Genomic DNA, 14,848 nt, shown 5'->3' on the forward strand with positions numbered 1-14,848 from the left:
GTCATTTCCACCCCTCAGCCCTGCCCAGCCCCCTCCCTCTGCTGGGAGACTCGGGCCCTCCCCTGCAGCACCCCCTTACTCCTCAGTAGTGGACTCTGTGCACAGCTAGAACCAGACACGGATTCATGAAGCCTGGATTCACATGAGGTCATGTAGTCCTGGTGGGCTTCCCAGAGGGACCTAGTGGTAAAGAACCCGCCTGCCAATGCAAGAGACCTAAGAGATGTGGATTGCATCCCTAAGTTGGGAAGACCCCCAGGAGGGGGAAAAGGCAACCCACTTCAGTGTGCTTGCCTGGAGAATCCCATGGACAGAGAAGCCTGGCGGGCTACAGTCCATGGGGTCGCAAAGAGCCGGACACGACCGAAGAGACTTAACACACACACATAGTCCTAGTACTGGCAGACGGCATTTCCAAAAGCGAAAAAACTTCTCCTGTTCTGCTTTTAAAATACACATTAATACTATATCTATATCTCTCTATATAGTATAAAATGTATACTATATATAGTATAAAATGTATACTCTGTGTGTGTGTATATATATATATATATATATATATATATATATATATATATATATACTTGACTATTTCTTTAGACATAACAGTGTTTTTGGTGTCTGTTTGTTGCCATTGTTGTTTTTGTCTCTTTGTTTAACTTATTTAGTTAATCAACCAGAACCTATTCTTATTCTTTCCCAGCTTGGCTTCCAGTTTCCCTGCTGAGCCTCCTGCTAAGGCTCCCAGAGAAACCTGGGACGAGAGCCCATCGCTAACACCCGGGCTCGCGCGCCTGTCCGGGGTCCACCCAGCAGTGCCAGCCGGGCGTCAACCCCGCAGACTTTGACCGGGGTCCCCAGTCCACCCGACGCAATCTGTGTCCGGTTCCGCCGGCGCCCCCAGCACACACACAAGTTCGCTGCAGGAAACGGGCCTCCAGCCAGCCGCCCAGCAGAGCCTCAGACACCCTGAGAGCTCCCCGGACGGCGGAAAGAGTCCTGGCGATCCGGCATGTCGTGGGGTCGCGGGGCTCAGCATCCTTGGTCCCCTCCCCCTCCTCCATCCTGACACACTCAGACTCACGAGGGGCTTGGGGGAGGGGGTGCGGAGAGCGCGGGAAGAGGGGGCTGTGGAAAGCTGGGCGCGTTCACCGCTGCTCCGGGGCGGGCGAGGGAAGGCAGGGCAGAGGTGAGGCGCCAGGAGGGGTGGGGAGCTCTGGGCTGGACCAGGCGGAGGGCACGGTGTGCGCGCGCGTGCCCCGCGTTGAAATGCCCGGCACGTCGGGGCCGCAGGCCAGAGCCCAGGGCGCCAGCCAAGCCTCCTGGTGTCCTGCTCCGGCGGCCGCGGTCATGACGGAGAACTCGGACAAAGTGCCCATCGCCCTGGTGGGGCCCGACGACGTCGAGTTTTGCAGCCCCCCGGTGAGTACCGCTCGGGGCCCCCAGACCTGCGGGGGCCCGAACGCCCCCGTCCCGGGTCTACGAGTTGCGTGTCACCGAATTTGGGAGGTGGGGGCAAATTCGGGCGCCCAGATGGGGGCTTGGGGTGGCGCCCCACGCGGGTGCGGGTGCAGAGGCCGGGGCATCCCCAGATGCGCTCGAAGAGGAAGGTGGACAGGGAGCGAGGAGAGGGCGTCGTGGAGGGGAGGCCGCTGAGATAGCAGACCCGCGGGGCGACGACCTTGAACCGCGAAGCCTTTGCTCAGCGCTCATCCAGGCCTGAGGCCCAGGGACCCGCGGCTAGGGGCGCGCGGAGAAACGGGGCGCCCGGAGGAGCCCGGGGCCGCTGTTCCCCATTCCCACCGGCGCCCCGATGCCGCGGTCGCTGCGCGCGGACTTGACGCGTCCTCTCCCGGCCGCCCGCAGGCGTACGCCGCCGTGACCGTGAAGCCCTCCAGCCCCGCGCGGCTGCTCAAGGTCGGAGCCGTGGTCCTCATTTCGGGGGCGGTGCTGCTGCTCCTGGGGGCCATCGGGGCCTTCTACTTCTGGAAGGGGAGCGACAATCACGTAAGTCCGGAGGCGCACGGGGTGGCCGGGGCCCCTGGATCACTCGCGTGCCCCCTCCTCGGGGGCCCCAGCGGATCCTGTGCCCTCGGGGGCCTCCCGGGCACCTCGTCCCTTCTTCCACCCAACTCCAGGACGTGGCTTCTCACTGACGGGCAACTTCGTAGAAAAGCCAGTCTGGGCTTCAAAAGTGGTGTAGCCGGGGGATGCAGTGGAGGGTTTCAGGGAAGCCCTTCTCCGGGAAGGCGCATCGCAGCCTGGCGCCTCCACTAAGCAGCTGAGGGACCACCGGTAAGGCACGGCCCTTCTGGCCTCGCCTTACTCACCCTTAGGAAGAAATGAAACTATGGTCTCTCCCAGCTGAGAAAGGCTGTGAATTGAAGAACCTGGGACAAAGGTAGCGGAGGAACATTCAGACCTAATAAGGGGATGAACCTGACCTCCCACTAGCGCCTTCTCTTTTTCTCTCTCCCTCCCACCTTTTCTCTTTTCTCTCTCCTCTCTTTCTCTGTCCTCTCACTCCTCATCCTTTAATTTGCCCTTCTCTCTTGCTGTAAGGGAAGAAAAATAAAATCTAACTTCCTTAAAGATAGCTAATATCTTTAAAAATCATTTCTGGCCTGATCACATGTGACTTAATGGTAAATGTTTTACTGACCCCCGTCCTACTTTCTATGAGCGCAACTATTTATGTTAAAGCTCCGTTGGCTCTCAAGGAATATAAAAAGTGCTTCTGACCAGAATGGGCAAGATTCCAGGGTGTTCATTAAATACTCTGAATTTTGTTCACCTATCTAAAGGAAGGGGAACATTTTATCTTGATGACCATTGCCAGGCCTGGTGTAAGCTGATTTCAACTAATGGAAAAGAATTCCCTCTCCAGGGTGCACACAAAGGGCTGTTTCTTAATCACTCCCCTCAGAGAATCCGTGACTGCTGTTTTCCCCTTTCTCTCCCACCATGAAATTCAAAGCATGAACGAATTCCAGTACTTAGAGAAAATGGTGCTGAAAGCAATTCAACCATTTTACACATCACATCTTCTGCAGTCACTGCATAATTTGTATTTTTAACTCAAATGCCTAATGTAGATAAGCATGCCATTTAGCACCAAGTCTGTTTTAGAGACTATATCAAATTTACAAGCATCGATTTGTAGGATCAGAATTGCACGGTATTTTATGTGTATTTGAAAAGTGCCTTAATGAATTTGTGTATTTTAGATATAGAAGCCGGGCCAGATGCTCATATTCGAAAGCAGCATATCTGAACATTTCTATATCTCCATCTCCATTAATAGCAGGGTTTAGACTGTCCTCCCTTGGGAAATGTAAATGCTATCTTTTAGACGACAAAACGTCCATGGTATGGGTCCTTTGGGGACAAAAATAGCTTTGCTTTTTTTTTTTTTTTTGGTAGAGATTTGGGTCATGATATATATTTAAATGGGTACCATTTGGCATTTAATTATTCAAGGCAAACAGGGTTAACTAACAAGCTTCTAGAAAGAGAGATTGAAAGATCATCCAAACTGAGTGGGGCCTCCTTTTATCGTAACTTTTACTTCACTGCAAGATGGTGGGTTGTCTGGTTCGAGAGAGTGGTATTAAATTCTAAAAATACAGAGGAAGAGTGAATCACATTTTATTGCCAACAATACAAGTTACCACTGTCTCTCTGCGGGTAGGACAATGAAGAAAATCGTAGTAGGGTTTGTGTGTTTATTTTTTCAACTCCCAAAATATTCCATGCTGATCCATATTACTTAAGTCTGAGAAACAAATCACAAAATACTAAACAGAGTAAATTTGGTACCATCTATGCATAGCATATGCACAGGTCTGCTTCCCTGAATTCAAATCTAAACGGCCCAAACAAAACATAATCAGAGAAGGTCAGCCTCTGTCAAACAGACAGAGACATCCACAGCCAATGCACTGCCCACTCTTTGGAGATTACCCATGCCTCTGTTCCTCTGTACTGGTTTATGGAGGAGAAGCAGCAGTAATTCACCTCCTGTGCCTTTCATATGGATAAATCCCCTTAGGACAGGTTTACTGGAAATCAGCTGGAGGACTCTGAAGCATTGAAGTGTTAATAATGAGGGGACAAGTGACGGGGCTCAAATATTGAGGTCATGTTTCATCCACATTATTGTCAATGGAACAAGGCATTGAAATATGGGAAATTCCCACCAATATGAGACAACTGACAACCCAAGCGCCTGGGATGAGGGGATGAGATCATTGCTTGGGGCCTTTATTCTCAGCCTGATTTTTTGAGATGTTGGTCCCAAACATGATGTAATTATCTCATGAACCCAGGCTTTATTAGAAACTCATTAGCAAATCTCCTTGGCTGTAAAAGGCACCATATTGAGCAGAATTTTGGCACATAATAAACTTTCTTTGTGCTTGAATAGAAATAGCCTTAGGTGCTAGCTAACAGCTCCATCAGTTAGAGCAGATATTGTGATTGCTGCTTCACCAACCCAGCCTTCTCCTGAGCTTGGGGCTCAGTACTTTTTACCAGTCTCCAAGCCCAGGCACTTCAGGAGGAAGTGAAAACAAACAAACCCCCTCTCTTGCTCTGGGGCAAGCAGGGGCTGCAGCTCCATTAAAAGGATGCAATACCCAGGCTGGGTTAGGTAGGGTGTTTTGTTGAGGGGGAAGGTGGAGAAGGGTGATGATGAAGAAAGTCAAGTTAGGCGCACAAGCCACTGTTCCAGTGCTATGATCTTGTCTCCTTAAGATTTTCTAAGAATTTGGAAATAGTTCATTTCTTAAATCCAGGATCACTTTAGTAGTAAAAAGTTTATATGCAAGGCTTTAAAAAAAAAAAAAAAAGAGCCTCTTGTCTCATGAGTAAAGGACGGACACTTGTGCCAGCAGAAACTCACACACGCGTTGTCCGCCATGCACGCCTTAACAGCCAAAAGTAACTCAGATGAACAGTGGCTGTTCAGAGAGCGCAGGGGCTAAACAGAGCCCGCTTTCTGAGCCTCACCTGCAGGGAGCCCTGGCTCAGCCAAAGAAAACAGGTTTCCCCAAACAGGCTGATGGTGAGCACCACCGAGGTGCAAAGTGAAAAGAGATTGGTGGGCTCTGCTCCCATGCCCCTAAATCAGAACCCCTGGAAGTGGCTCTCATGATCAGCTGAGCTGGGGAGACAGCGTCCTGCAGGAAGCGAAGTTCATCAGAAGGAGGGGAGGACCTGTGCTCAGAGGTGGTGAATGCCGGGATTTTCTGTTCCACTAATGGAGAGCTGTTGCCTACAAGGGTACCAGCTACAGTTTCTACATCTCTGCTGATAAAACAGCGCTTTGTGGGTCTTGCAATAATGAGTTTTCTACAAGTAATGATCCAATAACAACAGATACTTTCCCCAGGGTTTGTCCATGGGGACAGTTAGCTATTTCTCATAATAAGGGAGAAAAATCTGACTTGAATTGAATTTGAGCTCTTTGCAGTTCTGACCTACGGACCTAACACTAAGTAGCTAATGGCCCTCATCAGTTCCTACTCCTTCCACTTTGAAGAGTGTATATGTTATACAACACATAAGAGATACATTATGTATCATATCTGGGCCTCCTTGGTGGCTCAGTCAGTAAATAATCTGACTGCAATGCAGGAGACCTGGGTTCAATCCCTGGGTGGGGAAGATCCCCTGGAGAAGGACATGGCAACCCACTCCAGTATTCTTGCCTGGAAAATCCCATGGACAGAGGAGCCTGGCGGGTTCATGAGGTTGAGAGAGTCAGACACAACTTAGCCACTAAACCATATATCATACATAAGATATAGTGTGTTAGTCAATGAGTGATGTCCAACTCTTTGTGACCCCGTGGACTGTAGCCCACAAGGTTACTCTGTCCATGGGATTCTCCAGGCAAGAGTACTGGAGTGGGTTGCCATGTCCTTCTCCAGGAAGATATAGATATATACATATGTATGCTTCTAAGTCAGAAAATGGAAGAAAAGAAAAGAAAAACCCACCTCCTACCCCACAGTGCAGAGAAGGTTCTTGCAGAGCAGCAGCATGCTGGTCAGGAGCAGCATGTAAATCACTTTTTAAACCAGTGTCCTAACCAGATGTCTAAACTAAGAGAGCCCTACTGGGGACTTCCCTGGCAGTCCAGTGGCTAAGACTCCATGGTCCCAACACAGGAGGCCCAGGTTCAAGCCTGGTCAGGGAACTAGATCCCACACGCCTCAATGAACATCGAGGATCCTGAGTCTCAAAACTTATTCGGCACAACCAAAGAAATAAATAAATATTTTTTTAAGAGAGAGAGAGCCCTTTGGATCCTGTAATTTAGTGGTACACTGTAAAAAGGGTTTTTTGAATGGCGGATTTTAAACAAGATTTTACTCAGAAATGCAACACATGAAACAGATCAGAAGCAAAGCTGCTCTGGTCAAATTGCAGATGAACCGTGGGTGGGTGGGGGGGACTCGGATAAAGGAACCTCACAGTCCCAGCTCCTCTGGGCCACCTCTGTGACACCCCAGAGCTCTGATGACATAAAACCTCCTCTGAGGTTCCCACTTCATCATTTGGCATTCAAGGCAACTCCCAAGATGCAGAGCTAAATGGTGTAGCCAGCTGTTTTTCTGATTCCTGGCCCAATGCTCCTGCATAATGCCAAAACTCTCCCCCTTCCATCACACATCTTGTAACAACACCTTCAGTTCAGTTCAGTTCAGTCACTCAGTCGTGTCTGACTCTTTGCGACCCCATGAATTGCAGCACGCCAGGCCTCCCTGTCCATCACCATCTCCCAGAGTTCACTCAAACTCACATCCATCGAGTCGGTGATGCCATCCAGCCATCGCATCCTCTGTCGTCCCCTTCTCCTCCTGCCCCCAATCCCTCCCAGCATCAGAGTCTTTTCCAGTGAGTCAACTCTTCGCATGAGGTGGCCAAAGTACTGGAGTCACCTTATGTCTGTCCCATAGCGTCATTAATAGGGGTCCCTCTTATTTTGAGTGGAAACAGACAAGCATGTTGGCCTTGCTCTCTGTAATGTGGCTGTATCTCAGGCATACCCTAGTCCTGTCTGCAGTCCTTACTGTATACCACCCTCCATGCCAAGTCTCGACTGAAGGATTTTTTTTAAATACCTTCAAATTGAGGTGCCACTGCAGATTTGGTTAACAGCCCAGTGAACCCTCTGCCTCTTCAATGTCCATTTATCCATCAACAGATCTCAACTCTGGCTGCAGAGTAGAATCGACCTTTAGAAAAAGAAAGCTCTGTGCTCAAGCCGCATCCCCACAGGTTGTGATTTGATCCATCCTGTGGAGGCAACCCAGGTGTGGTAGCTGAAGATTCTCCTTAGATGTGTCTATGTGCCACCAGGATTGCAAACCACTCAGCTCTTCAGATTAGTATCAGAGACAATCAAAGCCTTTACTTTCAAAATATTATTTAAGAAATCATTGTATTAAGTAATTGGTGGATGAATGAAGTCCTCCCAGATAAATGTCTTACTATTAAGGATGATTCAGTGTATCTCTGAGACACAGGAATGCTAATTTATATAAAGATAAGCCCTGAATTGCTCTAAGAGGGAAGCATCACTAATTCTGGTCTTCACTTCCAGATTTACAATGTCCATTATACCATGAGTATCAATGGGAAGTTGCAAGATGGGTCAATGGAAATAGACGCTGGGAACAACCTGGAGACCTTTAAAATGGGGAGTGGAGCTGAAGAAGCGGTTGAAGTTAATGATTTCCAGAATGTAAGTATATTTCATGCATTTAGGAAGTCTAACTAGGCAAGCCTGGGAGACGCCTCATTCACGGAGAAGGCGGGCCCCTCACATACACCCAAATGGGAACTGCTCTTTATGGCAGTCATGGTGCCACTAACCTCCCTGAACCATGTTGCCTGTTCTCTCTGAGAAAGGATCACTCTCTGTCCTTGACATTTTCAAAATGAAAAACCAACACCTTAGCACTGAAAAAAACAAGTTCTTGGAGCTATCAGAAGTCTTGGCAGAAAGACTTGCAAGAGCTATTTTTCTCTAAGCAGCCTTCTTAACATAGTAAATAAAATGCCCAAGGTCTCCCAGAATGTGGCAAGATCTAAAACTGGCAGTTATCGAGAGGAGGGAAACTTTAATGACCTAATAATCTAATCAACAGCAGGTGGGATCTATTTACACACATGTCTCAGTGCTCCAGATTTCCCGTTTAATCCAGAAAATGAGCATGGAGAAATTCGCCTAGTGTATCATCTGCTGTCTGAACAGAGCCCATTACAGATGAAACATTCGAGTCTCCTTTGCAAAGGACACACATGTTTGTTTTCAAAAATTCAATTTACAGGCAATTGGAGACATCAAGCCATGCATGGATGCTTCAGTGGACATCTGTGAACCCAAGTGTCACTCCAGGCCTCCTCTCTGGCTGGCCACCATAAATATCTCATTCTCTTTCTTGATCTAGGAAGAGAAAGAGGCATCACTGTTTGTGCTCTCCTATAGATGCAGTAGGTGAGACTTCCTCATGAAAAAAGGCTCTTAAAAATAATGTCTCTTCTGATAGTTTATTGGCCTACAAACATCTCACCGACCTGTCTTCCTCTGATTGATGAGAAAAACTAGAGATGCTTTTCATTTGAATGAAAGAACTCCCCTTGTTGATACCCAAACACACTTCACAAGCCCTTTTGAATATCAAACAGATGCTAACCTTAGAGCTCGGCTGATATTAGCCATTATTTGGTGATGACAAGGGCTGGCTGTGTTTGGCATGGGCTCTGCCCTGGGGACGGGCTCTGCAGTCCTGTGTGTGCCCAGCTCCATTTCGTTTGGTCATAGCTTTGCAAACGGTTCAGGTCGAGTCCCAGAGATAATTTCTCTAGACCTATTAAAGGCTTTTACTGCAAGACCCAGGACAAGGTAAAAGGCATTTTTTTCTTCGCGCTGCTCAATATAAAATCATAAAATGTGACTCCCACACATGCATCTTTCATTCAATCCAGAACAAAATTGAATACACAGGATATGCCGCAATATCAAGATATGCAAAGGTAGCTATGCAGATAAATAAGAAAGATCCCTCTCTCTCAACATGTGTATGTATCAGAAATGTCCTTTTAAAATATTTAATCCCAAACCTATATTTCTGTTTTATAAACCTTTGGTTCTAATAATGGTATTGATTGCATTTTGTTCTTAGAGGCCAACGGGGCCACAAATATTTTATAAACTGATCAATTCTCTTTGATAGCTTCCACATTTCTCTAAGTCAGAACTGGTGAGTAGAACATTTTTTTGATGGATAGAACCTGTTATGGGTTTAAATAAGCCTGGACTTCTGAAAACACATGAATCAGCCACCGTGGTACCTGAACTATTACTTTCTCCTGTATTACAAACCGTCAGTCAAACTCAGGAAGCGTTTATGGAAGCTGACTATCTATGTGCAAGGGATTGTGTGAAGCATAGAGTATGCAGAGACGACTGACACTTGTTCCCTCTCCCAAGGACATCAGGAGGTGGGCATCCACAGAGAAGTGGCATTAGGTCAGGCTGGGAAGCACGCTGCCACGGAGCTATGAACAGAGCTGTGGGGTCCTCGTGGGGGAGGCCATTGCTGCCAGCGAGGAGATGGAGCAGGTTTTGCAGAGGTGGCAATGAAGCCAAATCCAGCCTCTGAGCTCCGACACTGAATTAATATTCAGAGACAGAGTTCTGAGTGAAGTAGAAAAGGATAGCTTTCTCACTTTGCCAGGCAAAGGGAGCCACAGTGGACTAACGCCCTCAAAACTGTGTGTCCCAACCTGGAAGGGGTAGTGAAAAGTTTCATGGTAATGGTTCAAAGAGGGTGGGATTGGCTATGGGCATTCTTTTGATTGGTTGGTGGTAGTGGGTGGAGAAGGCAATGGCACCCCACTCCAGTACTCTTGCCTGGAAAATCCCATGGATGGAGGAGCCTGGTAGGCTGCAGTCCAGGGGGTCGTGAAGAGTCAGACACAACCGAGCGACTTCACTTTCATTTTTCACTTTCATGCATTGGAGAAGGAAATGGCAACCCACTCCAGTGTTCTTGCCTGGAGAATCCCAGGGACGGGGGAGCCTGGTGGGCTGCCGTCTGTGGGGTCACACAGAGTCGGACACGACTGAAGCGATTTAGCAGCAGCAGCAGGGTAAGTGGGAGTCAGCATCATCAACCTTCTGGTTCCACCTGATGGGGTCTCCGTACTTGTGGGCAGCCCATGGGGAAGGGGTTTCAGTATATGCAAAACAACTCACAGATATTGTTATGTGTATCCCTTGATGGGGAGCTAGGACCCTTCCCCAAGGCTGCACCACTGTTTCTCTGGACTGTCCTCCCTGGCATCTGCATCCTCTCCCTTGCCTAATTAACAGCTGTTTGAACCTACCCATTGGAACTCAGTGAAGGTCATGGAGGTTGAATGAAGCCTATTTCCTGTAATCAGAGAAATGGGGGACAGGGAAAGCTTTTGTGTGTAGGAGCCCTGCAGGGTCCTGCTCGCTATCAGCAACAGTTGAACCAGGCCTGGAAGAATGGTTAGGATTTCAACCACAGAGAGGCAGAGGCAGGGCCTTCCAGGCCCAGGGAAGGATACACCATACCCGTGCTCAGGTCTGCTCCCAAGGTCTAAGCAGGGAGCTTAAAAAGTGAGGAGCGGGGAGATGGAGATGCAGGCCGGCCCAGAGCAGGAAAGTCTCTGAACTGTAGGTGAACAGCCTCCCCTGCGAACCCCACCAAGATAGTATGGAGCCAATGGTGGGAAAGAGCCCCCGAGAGGGAATTTGCACTGAATGAAGGGCTCCAGGCTCTATACCATTGGAGAAAACAGTTGTTCAGGCGAAGGTAAGGCAGACTCCATTCAAGGGAGGCTAGCACTGTGGGGTTTTGTAGTCAAGGAGAGAGAGCGGGCTCAACTCTGAATACAGTAAGGAAAACTGGAGTGTGATGGCCACGGAGCAGGGTTGGGTGCTGGTGGATGGGAGATTACTAAAGGTACAGTCGTTCTTCGCTAAACTGACCTAACGGGATTTTTGCTGCAGGCAGGTCAGGGGGATCAGATATCCAGTTTGACCAGACTAAGGCTGACTCAGCAGGATTCTTGCTAAAATTGGAATAAACCGGCCAAGACAGAGCCCAGGGTGGGGGCCTAGAGGACTCAGAGGTGCCTGACTGGAGTTAGGTCAAGAGAATCTCTGACAAAACCCTGAGAAACACAGAAGATACTTCTGTTCATAATGTATCAAAGTTATACCTTCAAAAGTATCAATGCTGTTGGTTTAAGTCAACCCTCTCAACCCTAATGACCCACAGATATAACAGAAATCCTGGTTAGAAATAAGATAGTTCTCCAAGAAAACACCAGAGCAGGAGAAAATAGAGGCAGAGAGAATGGCCTCCAATTTTGGAAGATACAACATTTTCATAAATATTAAATAAATACGTCTAAAACTAAAAAAAATAAGATAGAATGGTGGATATAAATAGATTTTCACTATACAATTCTTTTGACCTTGTGTATATTTGAAGTTTTTTAATTTAAAAAGCTGGAGGGAGGGACTTCGCTGGTGGTCTGGTGACTGGGACCTCATGCTCCCAAAGCGAGCGAGGGGTCTGGGTTTGATCGCCAGTTGGGGAACTCGCACGCCTCATCCAACACCTGCTGCAGCCAAATAAATTAATTTATTAGCTTAAAAAAAAAAGACTGGAGGGGAAAAAATGGACAGCACAGCTCATCTGATAGGTAAGTAGGTTATTGGTTTCAAGAATCTATTTGGCACCTAACTATAACACAAAGAAAAAATAAAGTGAAAGTAATTTATAATACAGTTAGAACTTGAGCCTGATGTACCTTGAAAACATCATAGTCAAATGCTTGGGTCACTGTCTGTGCCACAGCCTGAAATGCAGACTGACCTAAGTGTGTGCTGAGAAATTAAATATCAGGTACTTTTCTCTAAACGGTATAGAGCTTCTCCATCTTTCGCTGCAAAGAACATAATCAATCTGAAATCGGTGTTGACCATCTGCTGATGTCCATGTGTAGAGTCTTCTCTTGTGTTGTTGGAAGAGGGTGTTTGCTATGATCAGTGCATTTTCTCGGCAAAACTCTATTAGTCTTTGCCCTGCTTAATTCCGTATTCCAAGGCCAAATTTGCCTGTTACTCCAGATGTTTCTTGATTTCCTACCTTTGCACCGATCACTGAGGAAGGCTTTCTTATCTCTTCTTGCTATTCTTTGGAACTTTGCATTCAGATGCTTATATCTTTCCTTTTCTCCTTTGCTTTTTGCTTCTCTTCTTTTCACAGCTATTTGTAAGCCCTCCCCAGACAGCCATTTTGCTTTTTTGCGTTTCTTTTCCATGGGGATGGTCTTGATCCCTGTCTCCTGTACAATGTCACGAACCTTATTCCATAGTTCATCAGGCACTCTATCTATCAGATCTAGGCCCTTAAATCTATTTCTTACTTCCACTATATAATCATAAGGGATTTGATTTAGGTCATACCTGAATGGCCTAGTGGTTTTCCCTATTTAAGGAGAAAAGGAAAGATATAAACATCTGAATGCAGAGTTCCAAAGAATAGCAAGAAGAGATAAGAAAGCCTTCCTCAGCGATCAGTGCAAAGAAATAGAGGAAAACAACAGAATGGGAAAGACTAGAGATCTCTTCAAGAAAATCAGATATACTAAGGGAACATTTCATGCAAAGATGGGCTCGATAAAGGACAGAAATGGTATGGACCTAACAGAAGCAGAAGATATTAAGAAGAGATGGCAAGAATACACAGAAGAACTGTACAAAAAAGATCTTCACGACCCAGATAATCACAATGGTGTGATCACTGACCTAGAGCCAGACATCCTGGAGTATGAAGTCAAGTGGGCCTTAGAAAGCATCACTACGAACAAAGCTAGTGGAGGTGACGGAATTCCAGTTGAGCTATTTCAAATCCTGAAAGATGATGCTGTGAAAGTGCTGCACTCAATATGCCAGCAAATTTGGAAAACTCAGCAGTGACCACAGGACTGGAAAAGGTCAGTTTTCATTCCAATCCCAAAGAAAGGCAATGCCAAAGAATGCTCAAACTACCACACAATTGCACTCATCTCATTCATGCTACTAAAGTAATGCTCAAAATTCTCCAAGCCAGGCTTCAGCAATACATGAACCGTGAACTTCCAGATGTTCAAGCTGGTTTTAGAAAAGACAGAGGAACCAGAGATCAAATTGCCAACATCCGCTGGATCATGGAAAAAGCAAGAGAGTTCCAGAAAAACAGCTTTATTGACTATGCCAAAGCCTTTGACTGTGTGGATCACAATAAACTGTGGAAAATTCTGAACGAGATGGGCATACCAGACCACCTGACCTGCCTCTTGAGAAATCTGTATGCAGGTCAGGAAGTAACAGTTAGAACTGGACATGGAACAACAGACTGTTTCCAAATAGGAAAAGGAGTACGTCAAGGCTGTATATCGTCACCCTGCTTATTTAACTTATATGCAGAGTACATCATGAGAAACGCTGGACTGGAAGAAACACAAGCTGGAATCAAGATTGCTGGGAGAAATATCAATAACCTCAGATATGCAGATGACACCACCCTTATGGCAGAAAGTGAAGAGGAACTCAAAAGCCTCTTGATGAAAGTGAAAGAGGAGATTGAAAAAGTTGGCTTAAAGCTCAACATTCAGAAAACGAAGATCATGGCATCTGGTCCCATCACTTCATGGGAAATAGATGGGGAAATGGTGGAAACTGTGTCAGACTTTCTTTTTGGGGGCTCCAAAATCACTACAGATGGTGACTGCAGCCATGAAATTAAAAGACGCTTACTCCTTGGAAGGAAAGTTATGACCAACCTAGATAGGATATTCAAAAGCAGAGACAGTACTTTTCCAACAAAGGTCCGTCTAGTCAAGGCTATGGTTTTTCCTGTGGTCATGTATGGATGTGAGAGTTGGATTGTGAAGAAGGCTGAGCGCGGAAGAATTGATGCTTTTGAACTGTGGTGTTGAAGACTCTTGAGAGTCCCTTGGACTGCAAGGAGATCCAACCAGTCCATTCTGAAGGAGACCAGCCCTGGGATTTCTTTGGAAGGAATGATGCTAAAGCTGAAACTCTAGTACTTTGGCCACCTCATGTGAAGAGTTGACTCATTGGAAAAGACCCTGATGCTGGGAGGGATTGGGGGCAGGAGGAGAAGGGGACAACAGAGGATGAGATGGCTGGATGGCATCACCAACTTGATGGACATGAGTTTGAGTAAACTCATGTGATGGACAGAGAGGCCTGGTGTGCTGTGATTCATAGGGTTGCAAAGAGTCAGACATGACTGAGGGACTGAACTGAACTTCTCTAAACAGCTTCCCTAGTGGCTCAGTGGTAAAGAATCTCCCTGCCAATGCAGGAGACGCGAGTTCGATCCCTAGGTCGGAAAGACCCCTGGATAAGGAAATGGGAACCCGCTCCAGTATTCTTACCTGGGAAATCCCATGGACAATGGAGCCTGGCAGACTATACAGTCCGTGGGGTCACAAAAGAGTCAGACATGACTTAGTGACTAAACAACAAAATCTTCTCAAATAGTAAACAAAAGTAACATTTTCTCTCTATTTTCATAATAATTCCATTCCTAGGAAATCCTTTGTACGTTAAGACTGTGACAAAAATCACGTTACATTTACATATAAAACAGTGTTAGGTTCCAGGCTCAGGTGCTTACAATCCAGTTTTTCAGCCAAGATTCTGGGCACTTGGTTCTTCAGAGTTCCCCCAGGCTGGTCGGACTCAGCACCCCTGGGTCATGCCCAACAAAGGGCCAGAAAG

General features: G+C 46.9%; 1 protein-coding gene across 2 annotated transcripts in view; it reads left to right on the plus strand.

Moving 5' to 3' along the window:
* Positions 1-1,230: 1,230 nt before the first annotated feature.
* The window catches only part of CNMD (chondromodulin), a 43,305-nt gene continuing 29,687 nt past the window's right edge, over positions 1,231-14,848 (plus strand). The window contains exons 1-3 of one of the 2 annotated variants that reach the window (XM_005213543.5): positions 1,231-1,422; positions 1,867-2,007; positions 7,613-7,753. In XM_005213543.5, the coding sequence (XP_005213600.1) occupies positions 1,270-1,422; positions 1,867-2,007; positions 7,613-7,753 (435 nt within the window). In that variant the 5' untranslated portion in view covers positions 1,231-1,269. The remainder of the gene's footprint in view (positions 1,423-1,866; positions 2,008-7,612; positions 7,754-14,848) is intronic. The other variant, NM_174269.2, reaches the window with a different exon arrangement.

This window comes from Bos taurus, chromosome 12 (assembly GCF_002263795.3).
Source record: "Bos taurus isolate L1 Dominette 01449 registration number 42190680 breed Hereford chromosome 12, ARS-UCD2.0, whole genome shotgun sequence".
In the NCBI taxonomy this organism is placed as follows: domain Eukaryota; kingdom Metazoa; phylum Chordata; class Mammalia; order Artiodactyla; family Bovidae; genus Bos; species Bos taurus.